Source organism: Triplophysa rosa, linkage group LG4 (assembly GCF_024868665.1).
Source record: "Triplophysa rosa linkage group LG4, Trosa_1v2, whole genome shotgun sequence".
NCBI classification, from domain to species: Eukaryota; Metazoa; Chordata; class Actinopteri; order Cypriniformes; family Nemacheilidae; genus Triplophysa; species Triplophysa rosa.
Window position 1 is genome coordinate 3,212,889 of NC_079893.1, and position 18,072 is coordinate 3,230,960.

Genomic DNA, 18,072 nt, shown 5'->3' on the forward strand with positions numbered 1-18,072 from the left:
GCTGTCCTACATTCTTCAAAATATCTTCTTTTGTGTTCAACAGAACAAAAAAATGATCACGTAATTTGTCCTACTATGTGAGTCAATGGGTGTCAAACTCTGTCTGTTTATAAGCATTCTTCCAAATATCTTTCTCTGTGTTCGTCTGAACAAAAAAACGATAAAGTAATTTTCCTACTATGGGAGTCAATGGGGGGAAAAATCTGTCTGGTTATAAGCATTCTTCCAAATATCTTTCTCTGTGTTCATCAGAACAAAGACATTTATACAGATTTGGAACAACTCGAAGGTGAGTAAATGATGACAGAATTTTCATTTTTGGGTGAAGGATCCCTTTAATCTCACTGGAATCTAGGAGAAATGATTGAAATATGACCAATATCTTTCATATGAACATGTCTATTATATTCAGACAACCTAAGAAACATCTAAGACGCAGTTAGTATTAAAGAAAACGTAAATGAGATCTTTATTTAGTCTCATGAACTCATGAAAGAGAAACTTCTGAGCAATAAAATCCTGTGGGAAGAAACAAAGTTGCTCTGTTTAACTTCAGCTGACATCATCAATATGCAAATGTCCCTTATAAAGAGCATGGGCTGTTCTTACTGGCACACAGCACAACAATGAGCTCTCTATGGATGGACACTATGCTCTCTTCATCACACACATCCTTCCTCTCTTCACCGGCTCGATGAATGCCTCTGTGTTTGCGAGGGAAGATATCTGCTCCACATGCATACAGATGTTGATCACAGAGTGTGTGATTGTGTGTGTGTGAAATTGTGGATCTGATACGTTACTACGACGGATTTGTTACATCTGGTCATTTGTCCCGATTTATCGCAGACAGCAGCGAAGGATCCGGAGTTCTCGGTCTTTAAATTGTTAAAAGGTTTAAACTTTGTTGGTTATGCGGCATGGTCAACGAAACTAGCTAAACGCCTCGATCACGAAAATGTGAAGCAAATCAGCTGCAATTAATGTAAACGATTAAATGGTAAATGTACACTTAGATGTGAGATAGTGGCAACGATGTGCGTTACACTACACTTGTAGGTAACATTCTGTCATGAAACCGTTCAGGAGCTCAAGGTGAAACGGACACGCTCCCTGTTTGTGGTCAATGCACGATGTTTGTTGTGAAATGCGCTGCGCCAAAACGGTTCCTCACACGCACAGATTGAGAGATACAGATGCTGTTGTGTGTTTTACTTTCAAACCATACACAGCCGCAGAAAAAAATTAAGAGACCATTTCAAAGGCCACTTACGGTTTTTCTCAATTTACTATTCATTGGTGTGTGTTTAGGTAAAATGGGTTTATTCTGTGAACTACTAACAAAATTATTCCCAGATTTCAAATAAAATATTGTTTCTATTTGCATTTATTTGCAGAAAACGAAAACTGTAGAAACAGGTCAAACTAACAGAAAAGATGCTCTGTATTTTTTCAGACTTCAAATACGGCAAAGAAAACAAGTTCATATTCACTTTTAAGCGATACAACGATACAACAAGCGATATTCGTACATGTATTTATGAAAAGTTCAACAGTTATTTTTTATGTGATAACGTGGATTTTTATCATTCGCATCAGATGGACACTTCTCTATCCCATGATGCCACGGGAGCTGAGCAACGGTCAATTTTCAAAAGTGAATCAAATAAAAATAGGGGAAAACTTTAAAGCAAGTGTCCATTTTTTTAAATGTAAGTACAGATTAATGAATTTCTCGTGAATAAATTATGTTTGTACCGACGGTGCAGTTTGATGTTACTACGTCATAGGTCAAAGAGCGTACGGGTCACATGACAATAAAACATGGCGGATGCAGTACGTCCGAAATGTATTCATCCCACCCCCACAAAAAATCCCGTAAAAAACGGATAAAGTACTGGCAGAAAATTACCAGTACATTTTCCTTTATTTTACGGACATTTCCGTTAATGCTAAAATGTCATTTAATGTAGTCCAAAATGTAAAATACAGGTAAAACAACTGTAAAAAATGAATACGGTAAATTCCTTTATATTAATACAGCGTACTGTACCCTATTTTTAAGGATCATTTAAATCAGTACGTACTGTCATAGTATGCGATTTCGGACGCAGCGATGTTGTCAGTCGTTCACATTGCTGTTGGATGACTTTATGTCACTCCTGAGGTTTGATTTGGTTGAACTTCAACAGACACTAGACAGGAATGGCCACAATACATCTAGAAATGCTGATTAAATTAAAATTTGCAATGCTCTCTTAACTTTTTCCACGGCTGTATACAACACACAGAGACAAACATAAAATATGTACCTGGACTTCTGAATCAGCACTGACGGAGTGCAGCGGGAACCAGTGGTCTTTACCGTGGTATTTTTGCAGGTCTTCCTTCTTCACTGCTACTTTACCTAAAGAAAGAGACATCATCATAAATAATCTCGACATGTGACTCGGCATTACTGAGCATCTATTACTGTTGTTTACAGCGGCATAATAATCTGAAGGATTGCTACAAAAATCCTTTCATGAATGTAGTAACCCACAGCATCTCAAATTGTTTCTCAAAACAACCACAGGCGCTCTTTCATCTGTAAGCAGTCCTGTCATTACATTACGAGCTCATTATTTTAGTGGGAAATTGTTGTTGTGTGAAACTTTGCATCATAAACAGGAGAATATGCTCCAATGTGGTAAGCAGTGTCGGACTAGCCAACTGCGTAGTGAGAGAGCTACAGACACATCTGCTCAACACATTGAGACCGTCTGATCAGTTCTGTTTCTTTTGGCTATAAAATTAACCGAGATCTGCCCACCCCTAAGCGGCACAGCCAATCAGCTTCCATTCTACATGAGTGACAGCCAATTAAAGGGCTGGCTCCCGAGCTAATCTGATCAACAGCCAGTGCAATGAACTGTGACTACTGGGAAAAGATATGACAGGAAATGCTAACATCTCGCAACATGTCAGAATCATGTAACATCCTGTGACAACTTGTGACATGGATACTATAAAACAAAATATTAAAAAAGGGGTGTTGCTCACCGATACTGGAGTCCCTCCTGAACACATCTCTGTCAAAGATGTAGAAAGACAGATGTCGGAAACTGCGCGGGATTTCACAATAGAAGTCTTCGCCGTAGAACGGGCTGTTACAATCAAAGAGAAACTTTCACCTTCAAACACGCACCGGATATCACAATCAAAAGTGATTTGGGTGTGAGGTTGTGTTACTGTTGCTCAATATGTCTTTGACCTGATTCAAGGATATGCAGTGGCGTAACTTTGTTTTGAAAAGTGGTGGGGACAGAGATGACAAAAACGATACTTTGTTAAACCGTTTCTGTAATAACCGGTTGGGAATATTTATCATATATAGTGGGCGGTCTGTTCAAATCTAGCTACTCTCTGAATAAGCCTTGGCGACTTAGCGGAACATTCTGCTTCACTTCTACTGCCCCGCGAGAGCGAGTTTTTGCTTTCCCAGCGCAGCACAGCCTCTCTCTGGCTGTGTCTCGTTTCGGAAGGCTGCGTCCTCCGGAGGTCTCATTTGAAGCCTGTTACGTCATCGAGGCTTTCTCGTTTCATAAAACCAGGACTCCAGAGGCACCCTTCAAATGCGACCTACTTTCACGAGAAATCGGAGGACACATGAGGTGTATCCTTAGTTGTTAGAGATAACCCACAATTCTTTGCGTCGGCCAACGTCTGTGTGTTGAATAAACGGCAGCAGCTGCACATTCAATCAAATATGTGGTGTTTAAATGTGAACAGTTTACAATTTGTGTCACGTTTTTTGAATGTAGTAAATAGGTTTACAAGTGTTTAGTGATTTTTAAACGTTTTGAAACAGTAAGGCAATACATTTTACATTTGTTTAACTCTTTTGGCATTGTTTAGGGTAGAACGTAACCAACTTTTTACCTCTTAAAATCATGTAGAAATCATTTTAATTAATTTGACAGATGTGCGAGTGCAACGTGTTGTCATAGCAACGTGGTACTTCCTGTTTCCTTTTCTGCCAGTATGTCCTACGAAGGACGTCTTGTTTAATTCTAAGTTGAGAATCCTCCGTATACCGCATCCTTTAGAGGATGATACCTCTGGAGGACACAAGGACGCAGCCTTACGAAACGAGACACAGCTAGTCTGTGTCTACTCTGTTCAGTGTGGAAACAGCACATTCAGTTCAGACCGCACTGACACGTGGATGAGATACGTTTTGTCGGGGCTGAACGCAGCCCTTGTCGGATACTACTTGATGACGTCAATGATATGCGCATTAGCTCATGAAATCATCTGGCGACATTTAGCGACTTTTCGGGCAGGCTTTAGCTATTTTCCATTGAAAATAGTTGGCAACACTGTATATACATGTTGCTGCTGATTGGGCTGACATTTTTGACACACACACCAAACAAGAGAAAACGTATCTCAAACCCCATTTCACACGGTTGCACACCGTTAGCAAAACGTTGCGCACCGGTTTGAGCTTGAACGTGCCCCAGCTTTCACAGTATGTGGTTCCCAAACTGTCACTTGGGGAAGGTCACTTGGCTGTTGCGGTGCATTACACTTAAAAACAGTTTATTCCTTCGACTAAAAGTCACTTGTTGATTGGTTTACGCGTTTTTGTGCTTGGACACTGGATGCACAAGCAAGCACCGTGAGTGCGGATGATGCACGCATTTTTATACTGGCCGCGTTTCTGAAGTCGCGGCTCTCTGTCTTCGGCAAATATAACTAACGAGTGTGAGCAACGGGAGATGGTGAGAAAGCGGCGCATCCTACGTTTTCCACGCGTTTTAGATATTAATGGCCCCTAAACAATACAAACCTTCCGCAAGCATTTCTTAATTTCTTCCAAAAAGTGGTGGGGACATGTCCCACCCATCCCACCCGCAAATTACGCCGATGAGGATATGTCAAAGTTTTGTTATGATTTTGGGTTGTTTACTTTTGTTGTAATCGGGTCAAAAGTGTGTGTATGCGTGTTTGCTTGTGTATAAGTTGTCTTACCATAAAGACTTCTCTATGGTTTTGGTTCTGAAAACTTCCTCCTGGTCCAAGTTCACTGTGCAGTAACAATCCCGCATTTTATTGGGACCCAGATAGGGAGGAATGTTCTTGGCTTCACCTGCACAGAGAGAAATTCCATTACAGACATGATTGTTTATAAAGCCGATGATTCGTATGTGTGCTTTGTCAGGTTTCACGTTTGTGTGTACAGGAATAAAAGCGCTTGAACACACAAAGTGAGCCTTGTGGGTAATCATAAATCATCTCAACGCACGTTGTCAATATCACAACACTTGAACATCACATGTTAGCATGAGACTGCCCTGATCACTTATCAATATCCACTCTTTAATCTTCCAAATAAAACCCCGGGTATTGTCACTTGGTCTTCACACAGGGATGTCTGAAGTGCATAATGTCCATAAAGCTTTATGTAAGTATACTACAGTATTTTACTACAGTTTATCAATTCACTCTAGCTAATACTACATAACAATTGTTTGCATTCATAAATGGTATTGATCTAATATAATAGGTAGAACATACAGTAATACACTTAAATGCAGTACTAAAATTTAGGGGTATAACAATATATCGATATGGTATGGAAGGTTTTTTTTGTGTTAGTTTGTTGTTGTAAATGTCCCAATTAAGTTTAATTAAACCTTTGTGAATTATTAAAAATGTAACTTCAAGTGTAAACTATGCAAGAAATATCAAAATAGTGTTAAATTAACCGAATCGTAACAGTATCGCAGAAATTTCAGAGGCATCTGTAAATAAAGTATCGCTGGCAGAGAAATATCTATATAGTATTGTATCATGATCAACAGTCCGATTTACACCCCAAACTACAATTGACAACAGTTTACTACAGTAAAGTATAGTAAAGATTTTACGTTGGGATATAGACTGTTTCATTGGACGCAAGCGCTGGCCCCAAGTTAGCTTCTGGTCTGTGTTTGGTTATAATATAACTAATTTATATTCATATTAATATTTCATTGTATATTAATTGTATTAAATTAAATTAAAACTACATAACAGTTATTGATTCTTTGCGGAGGTCTACTGGAAGTTCAGTTTGGACCATATAACGTTTATGTTGTTGCTGCTGAAACTGTCTATAATCACAATATCATCCAACAAGACGAGTAGAGCCATGTCAAAAGGAAGATTTAGACCATTTAACAAATGTACTAACAACATACTGTGCATTACTATATACATTAGTGTTATTTATTGATTCATTTTTAACACCATCAGCACTAAAGGCTGTTCATGACAAACACGATATCACAACTTTACACCATAATAGCATCAAAAATGTCAAAAACTAAGATCATTGTACAATTCAACAATATTTATATCAATGTAAAAAAAAATAACAGTGAAAGATAAATAACATTAATAAACGTTATTTCTTTTTAATACTCGATAATAAAAACCAAGATCATGCCAGGATAAGTCTTTTTAAAGATTAGTGTAAATTACTGTACGTGTACTGAATTCTTTTATATAGACAATTTGAAATGAATTTCAGTGCTGCAATGGCAGGTATTCCTTTAAATGCTTACACACACATAAAACCAGCTGATATAAATAGATTTTTGGCCTAAAGGGCTGGTCTGGATTCAGTGAAGTGTATGCTCAGACACGCTCGCTGAGAACAGAACAATAGAGAGCAATATTCTCCAGCCGTGGAGGGGCAGGGTGGGTTCAGCTCAAAAATCTGTGTGTGGGATCTGCAGCCCTGACACACACATTACACGCATGTGTGACAACACACAGCACAGAGAAGAAGAATCTGTTAACGCACGCACACGCTCGAGCAGACACACAGCTGTAGCCCTGCAGCAGGAAGTTAGGGTGTGTTGTGGTGTGTCCGTTTCCTCAAAATGAACGGGTGTCCGGTTACACACCCAGAAGCGATTCTAACCGCCAAACACACCCATCTCACACCCCAACTTACATTTCGACAGGCGTTCAACCTCAGGCCACAAAACTCGGCACAACGCGCAGATTTCGAGTGCACGTGTCATACAAAACCCTATTGTTCCTGCGCAATTGAAATAAGTGTTTAGTGTTGAATGACTAATAGAAGCCACAGAATACTGATAGATATGACCACACAACAAACACGAACATGAGATCCAACAAAATAACACAATGCACCTGCACATGCATGCAATATTGCGAGGGTGATGAGGATGGTGTGATTGACAAGTGTTGAGGTACGGCCTGCATCTGATGTGGTCAGGTGTTGATGTGAACGATCCATGAATGACATTCCAGATCTGGAGGAATCTCAATTTCCTGTCTAACTGGATCACAGTTTGCATGTCACTCTGGAGATCACGGCATTGTGGGATTACAGGAGCTGTGTGTGTGTGTTGTCACAGTCCAGCCCCGGAGGAAGTGCTCATGGGAATGACCAGTGACCTCGCAATGATTCATTTGTGACATTTAAGTCAAGCATCACTATTAAAGGGATACTTCACCCCAAATTTAAAATCTGGTTATTGTTTACTCACCTTCGAGTTTCTTTGTTCTGATGAACACAGAGAAAGATATTTGGAAGAATGCTTATAACCGGACAGATTGTGCCCCCCATTGACTCCCATAGTAGGAAAATGGGGGGCAAAATCTGTCTGGTTATAAGCATTCTTCCAAATATCTTTCTCTGTGTTCATCAGAACAAAGACATTTATACAGATTTGGAACAACTCGAAGGTGAGTAAATGATGACTGAATTTTCTTTTTTGGGTGAAGTATCCCTTTAACAGTACTGCTAAACAAACTTAAACCCTCAGTGTGCAACTGCACGGTTCCTCACACACACGAATGGTCCTCGGATCAAAAAAGATCAGACTTACTGGGTTTGAACAGGCTAACACTTTACATTTCCTTCAGAAAATCAGAAAGACCAAACACATACACACACACCACTATAGCCAGACACAACAAGTCCTCATGCCACAGGAAAACAGGAAGTGTTGCCAGCATCTGTTTCCCCATATGACAGAAAGATAATAACCAGCATCTCATTTGCAAGTCATACTTTACAATGTTTTTCCTACTGACTCACAACATGTTTGTGTTATTGTTTGTCAGTAATATTATTGCTGGTAGTAGCTGTAGTCATTGTGTATATCATTGTGTGTAATGTTTCAGTTTACACAATGTTTTTCTGGGAAGTTGTGTATGAGGTGTTGAGCAGCTTGGTATTCTTTTATCTCGTCATTTCCCAGCACACATGAGGAGGCTTTGTAGCATTGTATCATGTCGACAGTTTGATATTTCATGCATAATTGTGATACAAATTAGCTTTTTTTACTGTTATTCTTTGACAACACAAACCAAAAAGTAAATTCGGTGGCAAATAGGGCATTGTGGTGGTACATGACATGTGGGCGCTCATCATCTCAAACACGCTCGCTTCAACCTGACGGCCGCAGAGGTCACGTGCGACTCTGGTTTGACTCGCTCAGGAACTTCTTCCTGTTTAGAGGGTCTCAGCAGACAGTGAAAACGAAAGTGAAAACTCGTTTTTAGCTATAGACTTTCTGAAGAAATCAAAGAAAATGTCCTCATGCCAAACTCAACGCCACTATGCTACGTAGTTGATAAAGTGTTGAGGCTGGTTGCTAGGGCATTGTTAGGTGGTTGCTAGGGAAAAGTGGATAGCTGTTCACCGTTCCAGTCAAAAGAGTGAAACTACATTTGAATTTGCGTTGACACACTACATCTGGCAGACGTCTATTTGACGTCTGAATTTACATCTGGAAGACATCTGCAATACATAGTTTGCTCATCTGCAATACGTCTTGGAGACGTCTGCTTTCAGATGTCACATAGACATCTGTAAGATGTTAATGATTTAGAATCAATGTAACACTGCTCCAAGATGTTTAGCAGATGTTTTTACACAGCACTTGTTTTCCAGATCTCTAGCAGACGTATTACAGATGTACGTGCGCTGCGCTAGCTGGGTTACTGATATGCTAAAAACTGTAAACGCATAAAATATAGTGATGTGCATTAAACACAAACACACAATTATAGCCAAACACACATCAAACGCCTGACAAACACACTAAGAAGAGCAAATCCCAGCCACAGGAAATGAGGTCAGAGCACCCCAAGAGAGCGAGCGAGAATGAACAAATAAACAGATGAGAAAGTGAGGTGATGTGCTACAGACAGATAAAAAGAGACACGCGAGGGGATGATGGGAAGAGAAGATAACAATCAACACCCTAGCAACCACCCAGAACATTTTAGATTAGGCAACTAGGTAAAGCAACAAGACAGCAATGAACCAGCAACCAACCACAATACCCTAGCAACATACACCAACTTACAAAACCACATTTACATTTTCAGGAAATGTGAGAAGTAAATGATATTACTGTACCCTGCACATTTACACACGCATGCAGGGTGTTGTGTGCTTCCTTTTGACCCTGTACAGCTATCGAACAAAACATCAGCAAACAAACCCCAACTAATACAGACGCAGAGACAGACAGAAAGTAGAAAAGACACACACACTGATCTGGTCTGACGGGCAGACAGTGACCCAAACCAGCGAAAGAGAGGCGACATGAGAGAGCTGCCACAGGAAATGACATAATACAAATGGAATTCTGGCTGCATCCAAGAATTAGTTTAAAGGCTAAACATGAGAGAGAGAAAAAGAGGCAGGGAGAGAAAGAGGCCCTTGCACACATGACAGCATGCTGGACAGATACAGAACCGTAAATTCGATGATGCTAACTGCTCTGGCAAGTTTAATAGAGTCTAAGTAAAAGGCAAATTAAATGCTGACGTTAATGCGACCATAACAAACAGGGATGGACACAAGAGGCACTTTGTCCCAGTCTGTTGCACTAGGACTGCTGGATTTGTCTAAACATTTTATATTTAGGCATAAAGCAGATGTTATGATCCAAAGCTACTTGCATAAATAAGCAAAAAAATAACGTGAAGCCAACACGGAAGTGACTTAAACTGCAATTCATGACAATGCAATTCATTCATGACACCTGTGAGGAGGATTTTTTTATAACTCACCCATTTAACTTATATTAAGCCTTAAAATTCTGCAAATTAGGTGCGTGGCCACTTGAGTGACAAGTGGTTTCAGCCAATCAGGCGCCTCAGCTCCAACCACATCCCGCCTCTATGCCCATTTTCGATTATCCAGGAGTGATGCGCTACTAAGATGGCGACGGCCGGCTCCGCCCAATTTAAGCTTCAAAACAGCTCATCAGAAAACCTACGGGTGACGTCACGGACACTACGTCCATATTTTATACAGTCTATGGTTCACAGGCACTCAAGACTCATCTCGGGTGCTCAGGTGTAATATGCACCTGATCGACCGAGTGTTTATGCCAACAGCAGATGTCTATCTGTCAATTTTCCCCGAAGGCCAAATTCTCATGTCTGGATGTCAAGAGAAAGCTTGACATTCACGCCAATGAGATGCCACACTGAACTACTGTCAACAAACCAGCAGAACAAAACAGGAAGTGGGTCTCAAGTTTCAAATGGCATTTCCTTCGCACACCGTGCAAAACCAAACCAAAAGAGTATGATCACGACTAGGGATGCACCGAATCTAACATTCTTGGCCGAAGCCGAACATGATGTGAAACACTTGGCCGAAGGCCGAATAATACCGAACACCGAATATGGTTTTTGCATTTCTTCTATTTATTAAGCTATTTTTTTCACTATTGCACAAACTGAATAGTCAAAATTTGCTTTTAAAAATTTGTCTTGCTTTTCAATAAAATACAATACAACTTAATATAAAATTGAGCAAAACAAAATACATTAAAACAAAAAATGTAATAGCCTATATTAATTAGGCCTATAACTGACTGGTAAAAGAATGTAATGTAAGTTACTCTGTACCCCTACAACAAAACAGTTCATTAAAAACTGTCATTCCACATTAGGCCTATAAACTAAAAATACGAATAAACTAAAACTGTTGGATTATTATAGGCTACATTGCAAAATGATTTGAGAAAAAAAAACATCCAATGCAAGCAATTCTGACTGATGCTGACTGACAACCATCAGTTCACGTCTCTCCTCCAAACTCCGCCCACAGAAGCTGACTGTTCTCTGGTGCACTCGTGGCCGGGATGCACAGAACATACTTTGACAAGTTGTTTAGTACACGGAACTGTGTGCGCGCGACCACTGTATGATGTCAAAGGATGTCGCGAGCGGCGGGGCTACTGTCAGACAGCCCGCTCCCGTCTGAAGTAAAGTTACCGACCGGTAAAGACGCTTTCTTTTGGAAATTTACTTCCGTGCGGCAAGTCCCGTGCTGTGTCTTTCTCTGACACCTTAAAATGCTCCACACACACACTGCCAAAATGTTTTCGGCAGTAATAAAGCGCACGTCTCTCTCTCTCTCTCTCTCTCTCTCTCTCTGCGCTGGTTGCTAGTTGATCGTTTCTCGAGTCATGTTCGGTAAAATTTATTCGGCCATTTCACATATTCGGCCGAATACCGAACATGTGTTTTTTGCTATTTTCGGCCGAATATATTCGGTGGCCGAACATTCGGTGCATCCCTAATCACGACGCCGGTAGCAGACACAAGGAACGCCTGGTTATAGTTTTGTCAAAAGTCCCGGTACTTCGGGTCCAAGTCGGTACCAAAAAAAAATACAATAATTGGCGGTACGCTACCACCAACGTACAGGGTCAACCGGATACTGATGCGCTGTATGACATGTTGTCAGTCGGAAACTTTTCAATAACACGGGATAAGCGGATAAGCGCAGCTCCGATCCACAAGAGATGCGCAGTGCTGCGCACAGAAAAACTTCAGATTTAAGCCATATCACAGAGAAAACGAGTTTTCTGGTGAAAAGAGAAAACATCCAGATATATTTGAAAGAGTACAAGCGGTAAGTTTCAAATTCTGTTAGCGGTTGCATTATGAATGTTGTAGCATAGGTTAAGTTAAAGGTCACATTAAAATAAACGTCCCTGTTTGCGTGTTAATAGAAGGTATGCATTGACGTCACTTTCCCACGTGAACACGTCAGGATACGCCCTGGGACACGCTACCCTGGGTGGCAAAACACCCAGCAAAATGGCTGAGGAGAATAGGAGAAAAAAAAGGGACTAAAACACGCAATTATTTGCTGAAATGACAAGCAGCGGGAGTCGACGGTGATACTTACGACTTCCCTATGACTTACAAAGGAATCTGGTGTTCCTGGTCACTGAAATGTTGCACGGAATTGTGTTTCGTGATATTGTAAGCAGTCATTTTGCTGAGTGTTTTGCCACCCAGGGGGCGCGCTCCGGCGTGCTCACGTGGTAAAGTGACGACACGTCCATACCCTCTATTTGTTGGCGCCAATGCTATTCCAGTCAAGTGTCCTTATTAACCATTTAATGGGGTAAAATATATGGGAGGACATGGTGGGATTTACAGTACTTATTTTATATATCCGAAATCTATGTGCTAGAAAACAATAGATGTATGACTAGCAATGTGTATGTTGTTACTTGTTAATATCATTAAGTCAGTAAAAATATATTCTTGGATAGATAATAGTAGTAATGCGCTCACATTGTGTCTTTAGAGACAGACGGTTTAGAGAGATGTGCGAAGACCAAATCAGTTCATCAGACCACAGACTGCAGACAGTGGGCATACCGAAGCTTCCCCTCTCAGCTCAACTTCACAAAATGACTGTGCAGGAGTCATTTCGAGCCGTTTACAATCATTTCGCAACAGATGATAGATTACAGTTTCGTTACTAAAATGACGCTTAATATAAACATGCTTGAGTTACGTATGCTGGATAAGAAATAAACACACAATATAGTTTGTTATATATGAATTCAGCTGCATTTCTCAAAAAAAGAAAGTTGGTCTTTCATTTTACCCTCATTTGAACCAATATTACAGCATCTGTTCTAGGACAGGACACTTCATCACACTGAATGCCAATACACAATGCCAGGTAGAATTGTACTTCCTAAGCATCCACCATCAACTACCACCCGGTTAATTCCAAGGAGGATTTTCCTGGAAAACTGCACTGGCAACTTAGTCATCATTTGGGATAAATACTGTCTGTGACATTACTTCCTCTATGAGATAAGCATTAGAGAGGAAGACGTCTGTGTCATGAGAGGTCATGTCACACCCTCAGTAGAAGTTAGAAACTTTCGGCACGCTGTCAGAAGTGGAAAAAGAAACCTCAAAATATAACCCTTGACCTTCTTCAAACAAAGCACTGAGACTCAATGGTAGAACGTCCTGAAAAACCACAGAGCCCACCTCAGCTTGTTTCTTTCTCGCAGACCCTCTGCTTGACACACGACCGTACTTCTGCTCAATACTACACAAACCATTCTCTCTCTCTCTTTCTCTCTCTCTCCAATACACACTTTCTCACATCCACTCACGCGAACACCCACTTACACCTTCTCTCGCTCACATACAAAACAAATCGAAAGATCAAAATATGCGCTACAGATGCTGAGTATCATTGAATAACAGTTTACAAAACTAGTTATTCTAAATTGTGGCAAAAGTTCCTCACAGCCACATCCCTAAAGTACACTAGCCTAAAATAACGCTTAAATACCTGTATTTGCATCTTTATTTCTATATATGTATTATTTATAATGTATTTCATTAAGTTAACAATAAGCAATAGCCTGTGTGGCTTGACAAATGCGAGCTGGAAAGGAAAGTTTCTTTAGAGGAAAGAGTTTTTAATTATGATTAAAGATTATGAAGACAACCATTTTCTGCTTTACAATAGTGTGACATGACAAATCGTTTTACAGTAAGACCGAAGTAAAAAGACGCCATTCTGATGTCATGTTGACTTTCCAAGGTGACTGAAACAAGAATGGTCACGCCAGTCTGGTCGTGGCACTTAAAGTTGGCTTCAATCCGGTCTGCATTCAGCCTGCTGCTTCCCAGGAATATGGAAAACACAAGCAGCTTTGCAGATCAGTCAAATCAGGAAGTGATTTGGAGCAACTTCCTGTTTCCTCTTCGCTCCCCCTATCAGAAGCTCCTGACTTTTAAAAGCCCGACACAGTTTCCTCTAGACATGTGCTCCGACAGGAAGCTCGGGAGAAAACTCCATTTATGTAGCCGAACAAGCTGGAAGCCTCCACTTCCTTGCGGAAAGGACGACACATGAGCCTGATATTGGTCTACTGACCGTCAACATGTACTTATTAGTACAAATGACTTAAATCAGTGGTTCTCAACCTTTTTATGGTCGCGCCCCCCTGTAAACCCATTTAAAGAACTGGCGCCCCATACTGTACATTGAGGAATGGATAGATAAGATAATGTGTAAAATATGTTAGATATAGTTTATATATATTTATTTATATATAAATTATATATAAAGAAGCAAAAAATTGCTGTATATGATGGATTGATCTCAAGAGATCAAATGTAACAACCCTGCTGATAAAAACAAAAGAAACCATCACAGAAATGAATGGTTTCCATTAAAATACCATTGTGAACCATGTGAGCTTTTTGCATTAAAACCATTACTTAAATAATGCTAATTACTCAAACGATTTTAGGTTTCAACCCACACAACACACAGAGCAATATCTATCCAAATAAATATTTCAGAGCTGATGGAAAAACTAGAAACATTTACTATTTTTACTACAGAAAGTCTTACATGAATTTTTAATGACTTATGATGTTGTTCATGTAGCACGTCTTTAGGCCATTTTCCATGATAGTGGGAAGCTTTTTAAAAAGATAGCAAAAGATTTTAAGGGATAGTTCACCCAAAAATCAAATCATCATTTACTAACCATACTGTCATTTCAAACCTGTATTCCAAACCTGACTTTCTTTTGCAGAACACAAAAGATATTTTGAAAAATATTGGTAACCAAACAACACTGGCCCCCAATAAATTAAACTGTATAGATACGAAGAGAGAGACATTTCTCGTAATATCTTCCTTTGTGTTCCACAGAACAGTTTCACTCACTGTACCCACCCAGACTAGTATCCCAGCGAGTAGATCAAAATGCAAAGCTGTCATTTTATAAGCACAGATCAGTTGACTTTCACTATATTTGTCCAACCAGCTGGACAGAAGTCTTTCTCTACATGTGTGATGATACCCATAACAGAAAGAATTTACTCAAAGATCATGTTTATTTCCTCTCGCTGTCTGATGAGCCATTGACCAGAAGAAGATACAGCAACAATTACTTCTCCAAAACATGCAATTCTGTGACATGCTGGTGGAGCAATCAGGGATAAATATACAAACCAGCCACAGAGGGACTTTATATGATGTTAGGAAACAAACTTATAATCAGGACTCAGGATCAGCAATTTTCTTGAAATGTGGAAATCGTTCAGTACCACATTACTATGTTACATACTAACATAAAAACAAACAACAACTCTGTTTACACCAAACATTTACCATGCCAACTTTACACCCGTTTCATAGGATGCGCGCACGCCTGACCCCCAGTTAACTTCCGGTTTGTGTTTGGCTAGTGTCTAATACTAATACTAGTGTCTAATAACTATTTATATTTTATTTATGTTGATATGAATTTATATTATTATTTCATTGTATAATAATTGTATTAAATATACGATTTGTTGAATGGGTCCTGCAGTTTGGTCGCATTTAAAGAGTACATAACATGAGATTATTACATTACTATGACATTTCATGCAGTGTGTGATGTTGCCGTGTTTGAAAGTAAGCAGTCTGCCAAGTTGTAAATCCGAAGGTGAATGAATAGCAAAGTTATTGGCTTGGAAAAAAGAGAGTTGACTCTGAATCACGCAAACGAGTCGTCCCTAGTCTGATTCGTGAACCGCCACGAATTTACATCACTACATATAGTCCCCGCCTACGTTTTGCTAGGACTGCCCGCAAAAACTTCACTCTTCTCCCCCAAACACTGTAGCTCGTGAGCCTCATTCGCGGTAGACCAATCACAGCAGACTAGACCATCTGACCAATCACATCAGACTAGGCTAGCGGAAGAATCGCGGAGCGAATCATTTGAGAGTAAGTCAAGAAGTAAGGTAAGAATAACTGCCTATTATTACCAAATAATAGTGTTTTTACACCTTCTATGTACATAAACTTGTTGTTGGACACTCCATAAACCAAAGTAGGACCTTAAAAATCCCTAGTTCTGTACCCTTTAAAGAAACCGTATGGGACATTGACATCTAGCCGTTGAGATTGGTATTGGAGTCTAAATTCAAAATATTGGAGAGACAAGTTTAGCCAAGTAACGGTTCTTCTCGGTTTCTTTTAATTGTTATCAGAAATAATCTACAGTCACCCTAAATTGCCCAAAGTTAACTTTCAGTCAGTGATTGGTTATAATATAACAATTTATTTCATATCTAATTTATATTCATATGATTTTATTTTAATACTTTATTGTATATTAATTTTATTCAATTACATTAAGGGCGTTTTCACACATGTGGATCAATTGCTTTGTTCCGAAACCGGGGGGTAAATCGCTACAATATTGCAATTTATTTTAGTTCGGTTCACATTTTACTTTACTCTAGTAAACATGGCTTTACTCTTCTAAAAAAAACATGGCTTGGCAACATACGCTCCTGCATCGGTAGCATGTTTACTCTGTGGTGTATAAAGATTAGATTAAAAGTGGAGAGCTGCATGTGTGTTCTTCTCTAATCTGAGTCCTCAATGACAACAACTGACACACTACACAAACACTTATACCCAAACAAACTGACACACACAAATGGAGTGATTTCATGTTATAATCCCGAATAGATATTTGGAATAATACAAGAGAACAAATTAACATCACATAAACACATATTATTTTAAATAAACTCACAGAAATGTCATTGCATTTTCATGGTTTCTTATGGACATGTACGAAGACAAAGTCATGCTATTCTGTAATGTGCCTTGGAGTATTACGTAAGCATCATGGCATGTGATTATTTTGGGAAATGTAGCATGGTATAAGCATCGGTTTATGGACACATGCAATATTATCCAATACCTTGGTGTACCATGCAAACACCACCATATGTGAATACGGTTAATCTTTACTAGTTCTGTCTGATATCATTATTGTACCATTGGTTCTGAGAAGTAGAAATGATTTGACAATACAATGTCATCAATGCCATGCCAATGAAACACTGCAATCGAGCATCAGTAATGTTTGCATTTGTCAACCACAATAGCAATGACACTCACTTGGTAAAGCACAGGCACCGCTTTTCAGTTGGAAAGTATGATTCCATGAGCATGTTTTATTTGTAGAAATGATTTAAGGTCATTTGTTGCCTGTATAAATGATTTCAGATGCTGAACAGCCAGAAATAACAACAACATCATTTATGAGTCCGGGTCTGAAAACATTAGCAGCTGGAGTCAAACACACATCTGTCAAACCGTCACTTCACTTTATATTCGCTATACGTGCATATGGATGGAAAAAAACACCGTTTAGTATTTAAACGTAGATATACATTCACACACAGCTCGAGTGAAAGTGTTTTCTTACATCTGGATGTGCCGCTATTTCAATCATGACTTCAAACTAACGCAACACAGCTGCTGCTGCTGCGGTGTCATTCATCAAATATATCTTAATATTTTTTTGTTTTATGTGAACGCGCAAAAGGCTTATTGCATTTCTGCACACATCTAATATTAATAATAAGCTGCACATTAACACATTCAGGCGTTTACGGTGGCATTAAATGCACAAATTCTCACAATGGAGCGAGCGCGTGCGATTCCAGTCAGAATGCGAGAAGCGCTCGTGCGCAGTAAGCACTCGTCCTCGCGCGTAGCCCCAGTACTCACCGATTTTAATTTTGACGCTCTGGAAAACCCGCAGTCCTTCCTCCTCGACCGCCATGCTCGAGCTCTCCGGTGTTTTAGCTCACTCTCCACCGCCGTAAGCGGTCTCGCTCTCCACAGTACCGCGCGCGCTCGGTGACTCACCGGACTGAGCAAGAGCGCACTGCTCA

The 18,072-nt window shown here is 39.8% G+C and overlaps 1 protein-coding gene across 1 annotated transcript in view; it reads right to left on the reverse strand.

Annotated features, from left to right (window-relative positions):
- Positions 1-18,072, reverse strand: part of rasa3 (RAS p21 protein activator 3) — a 35,599-nt gene extending 17,527 nt beyond the window's left edge. Inside the window, exons 1-4 of the mRNA XM_057331343.1 lie at positions 17,906-18,072; positions 5,017-5,134; positions 3,043-3,146; positions 2,313-2,407 (exon numbers count right to left, since the gene is read on the reverse strand). Coding sequence (XP_057187326.1) covers positions 2,313-2,407; positions 3,043-3,146; positions 5,017-5,134; positions 17,906-17,960 — 372 coding nt within the window. The 5' untranslated portion in view covers positions 17,961-18,072. The remainder of the gene's footprint in view (positions 1-2,312; positions 2,408-3,042; positions 3,147-5,016; positions 5,135-17,905) is intronic.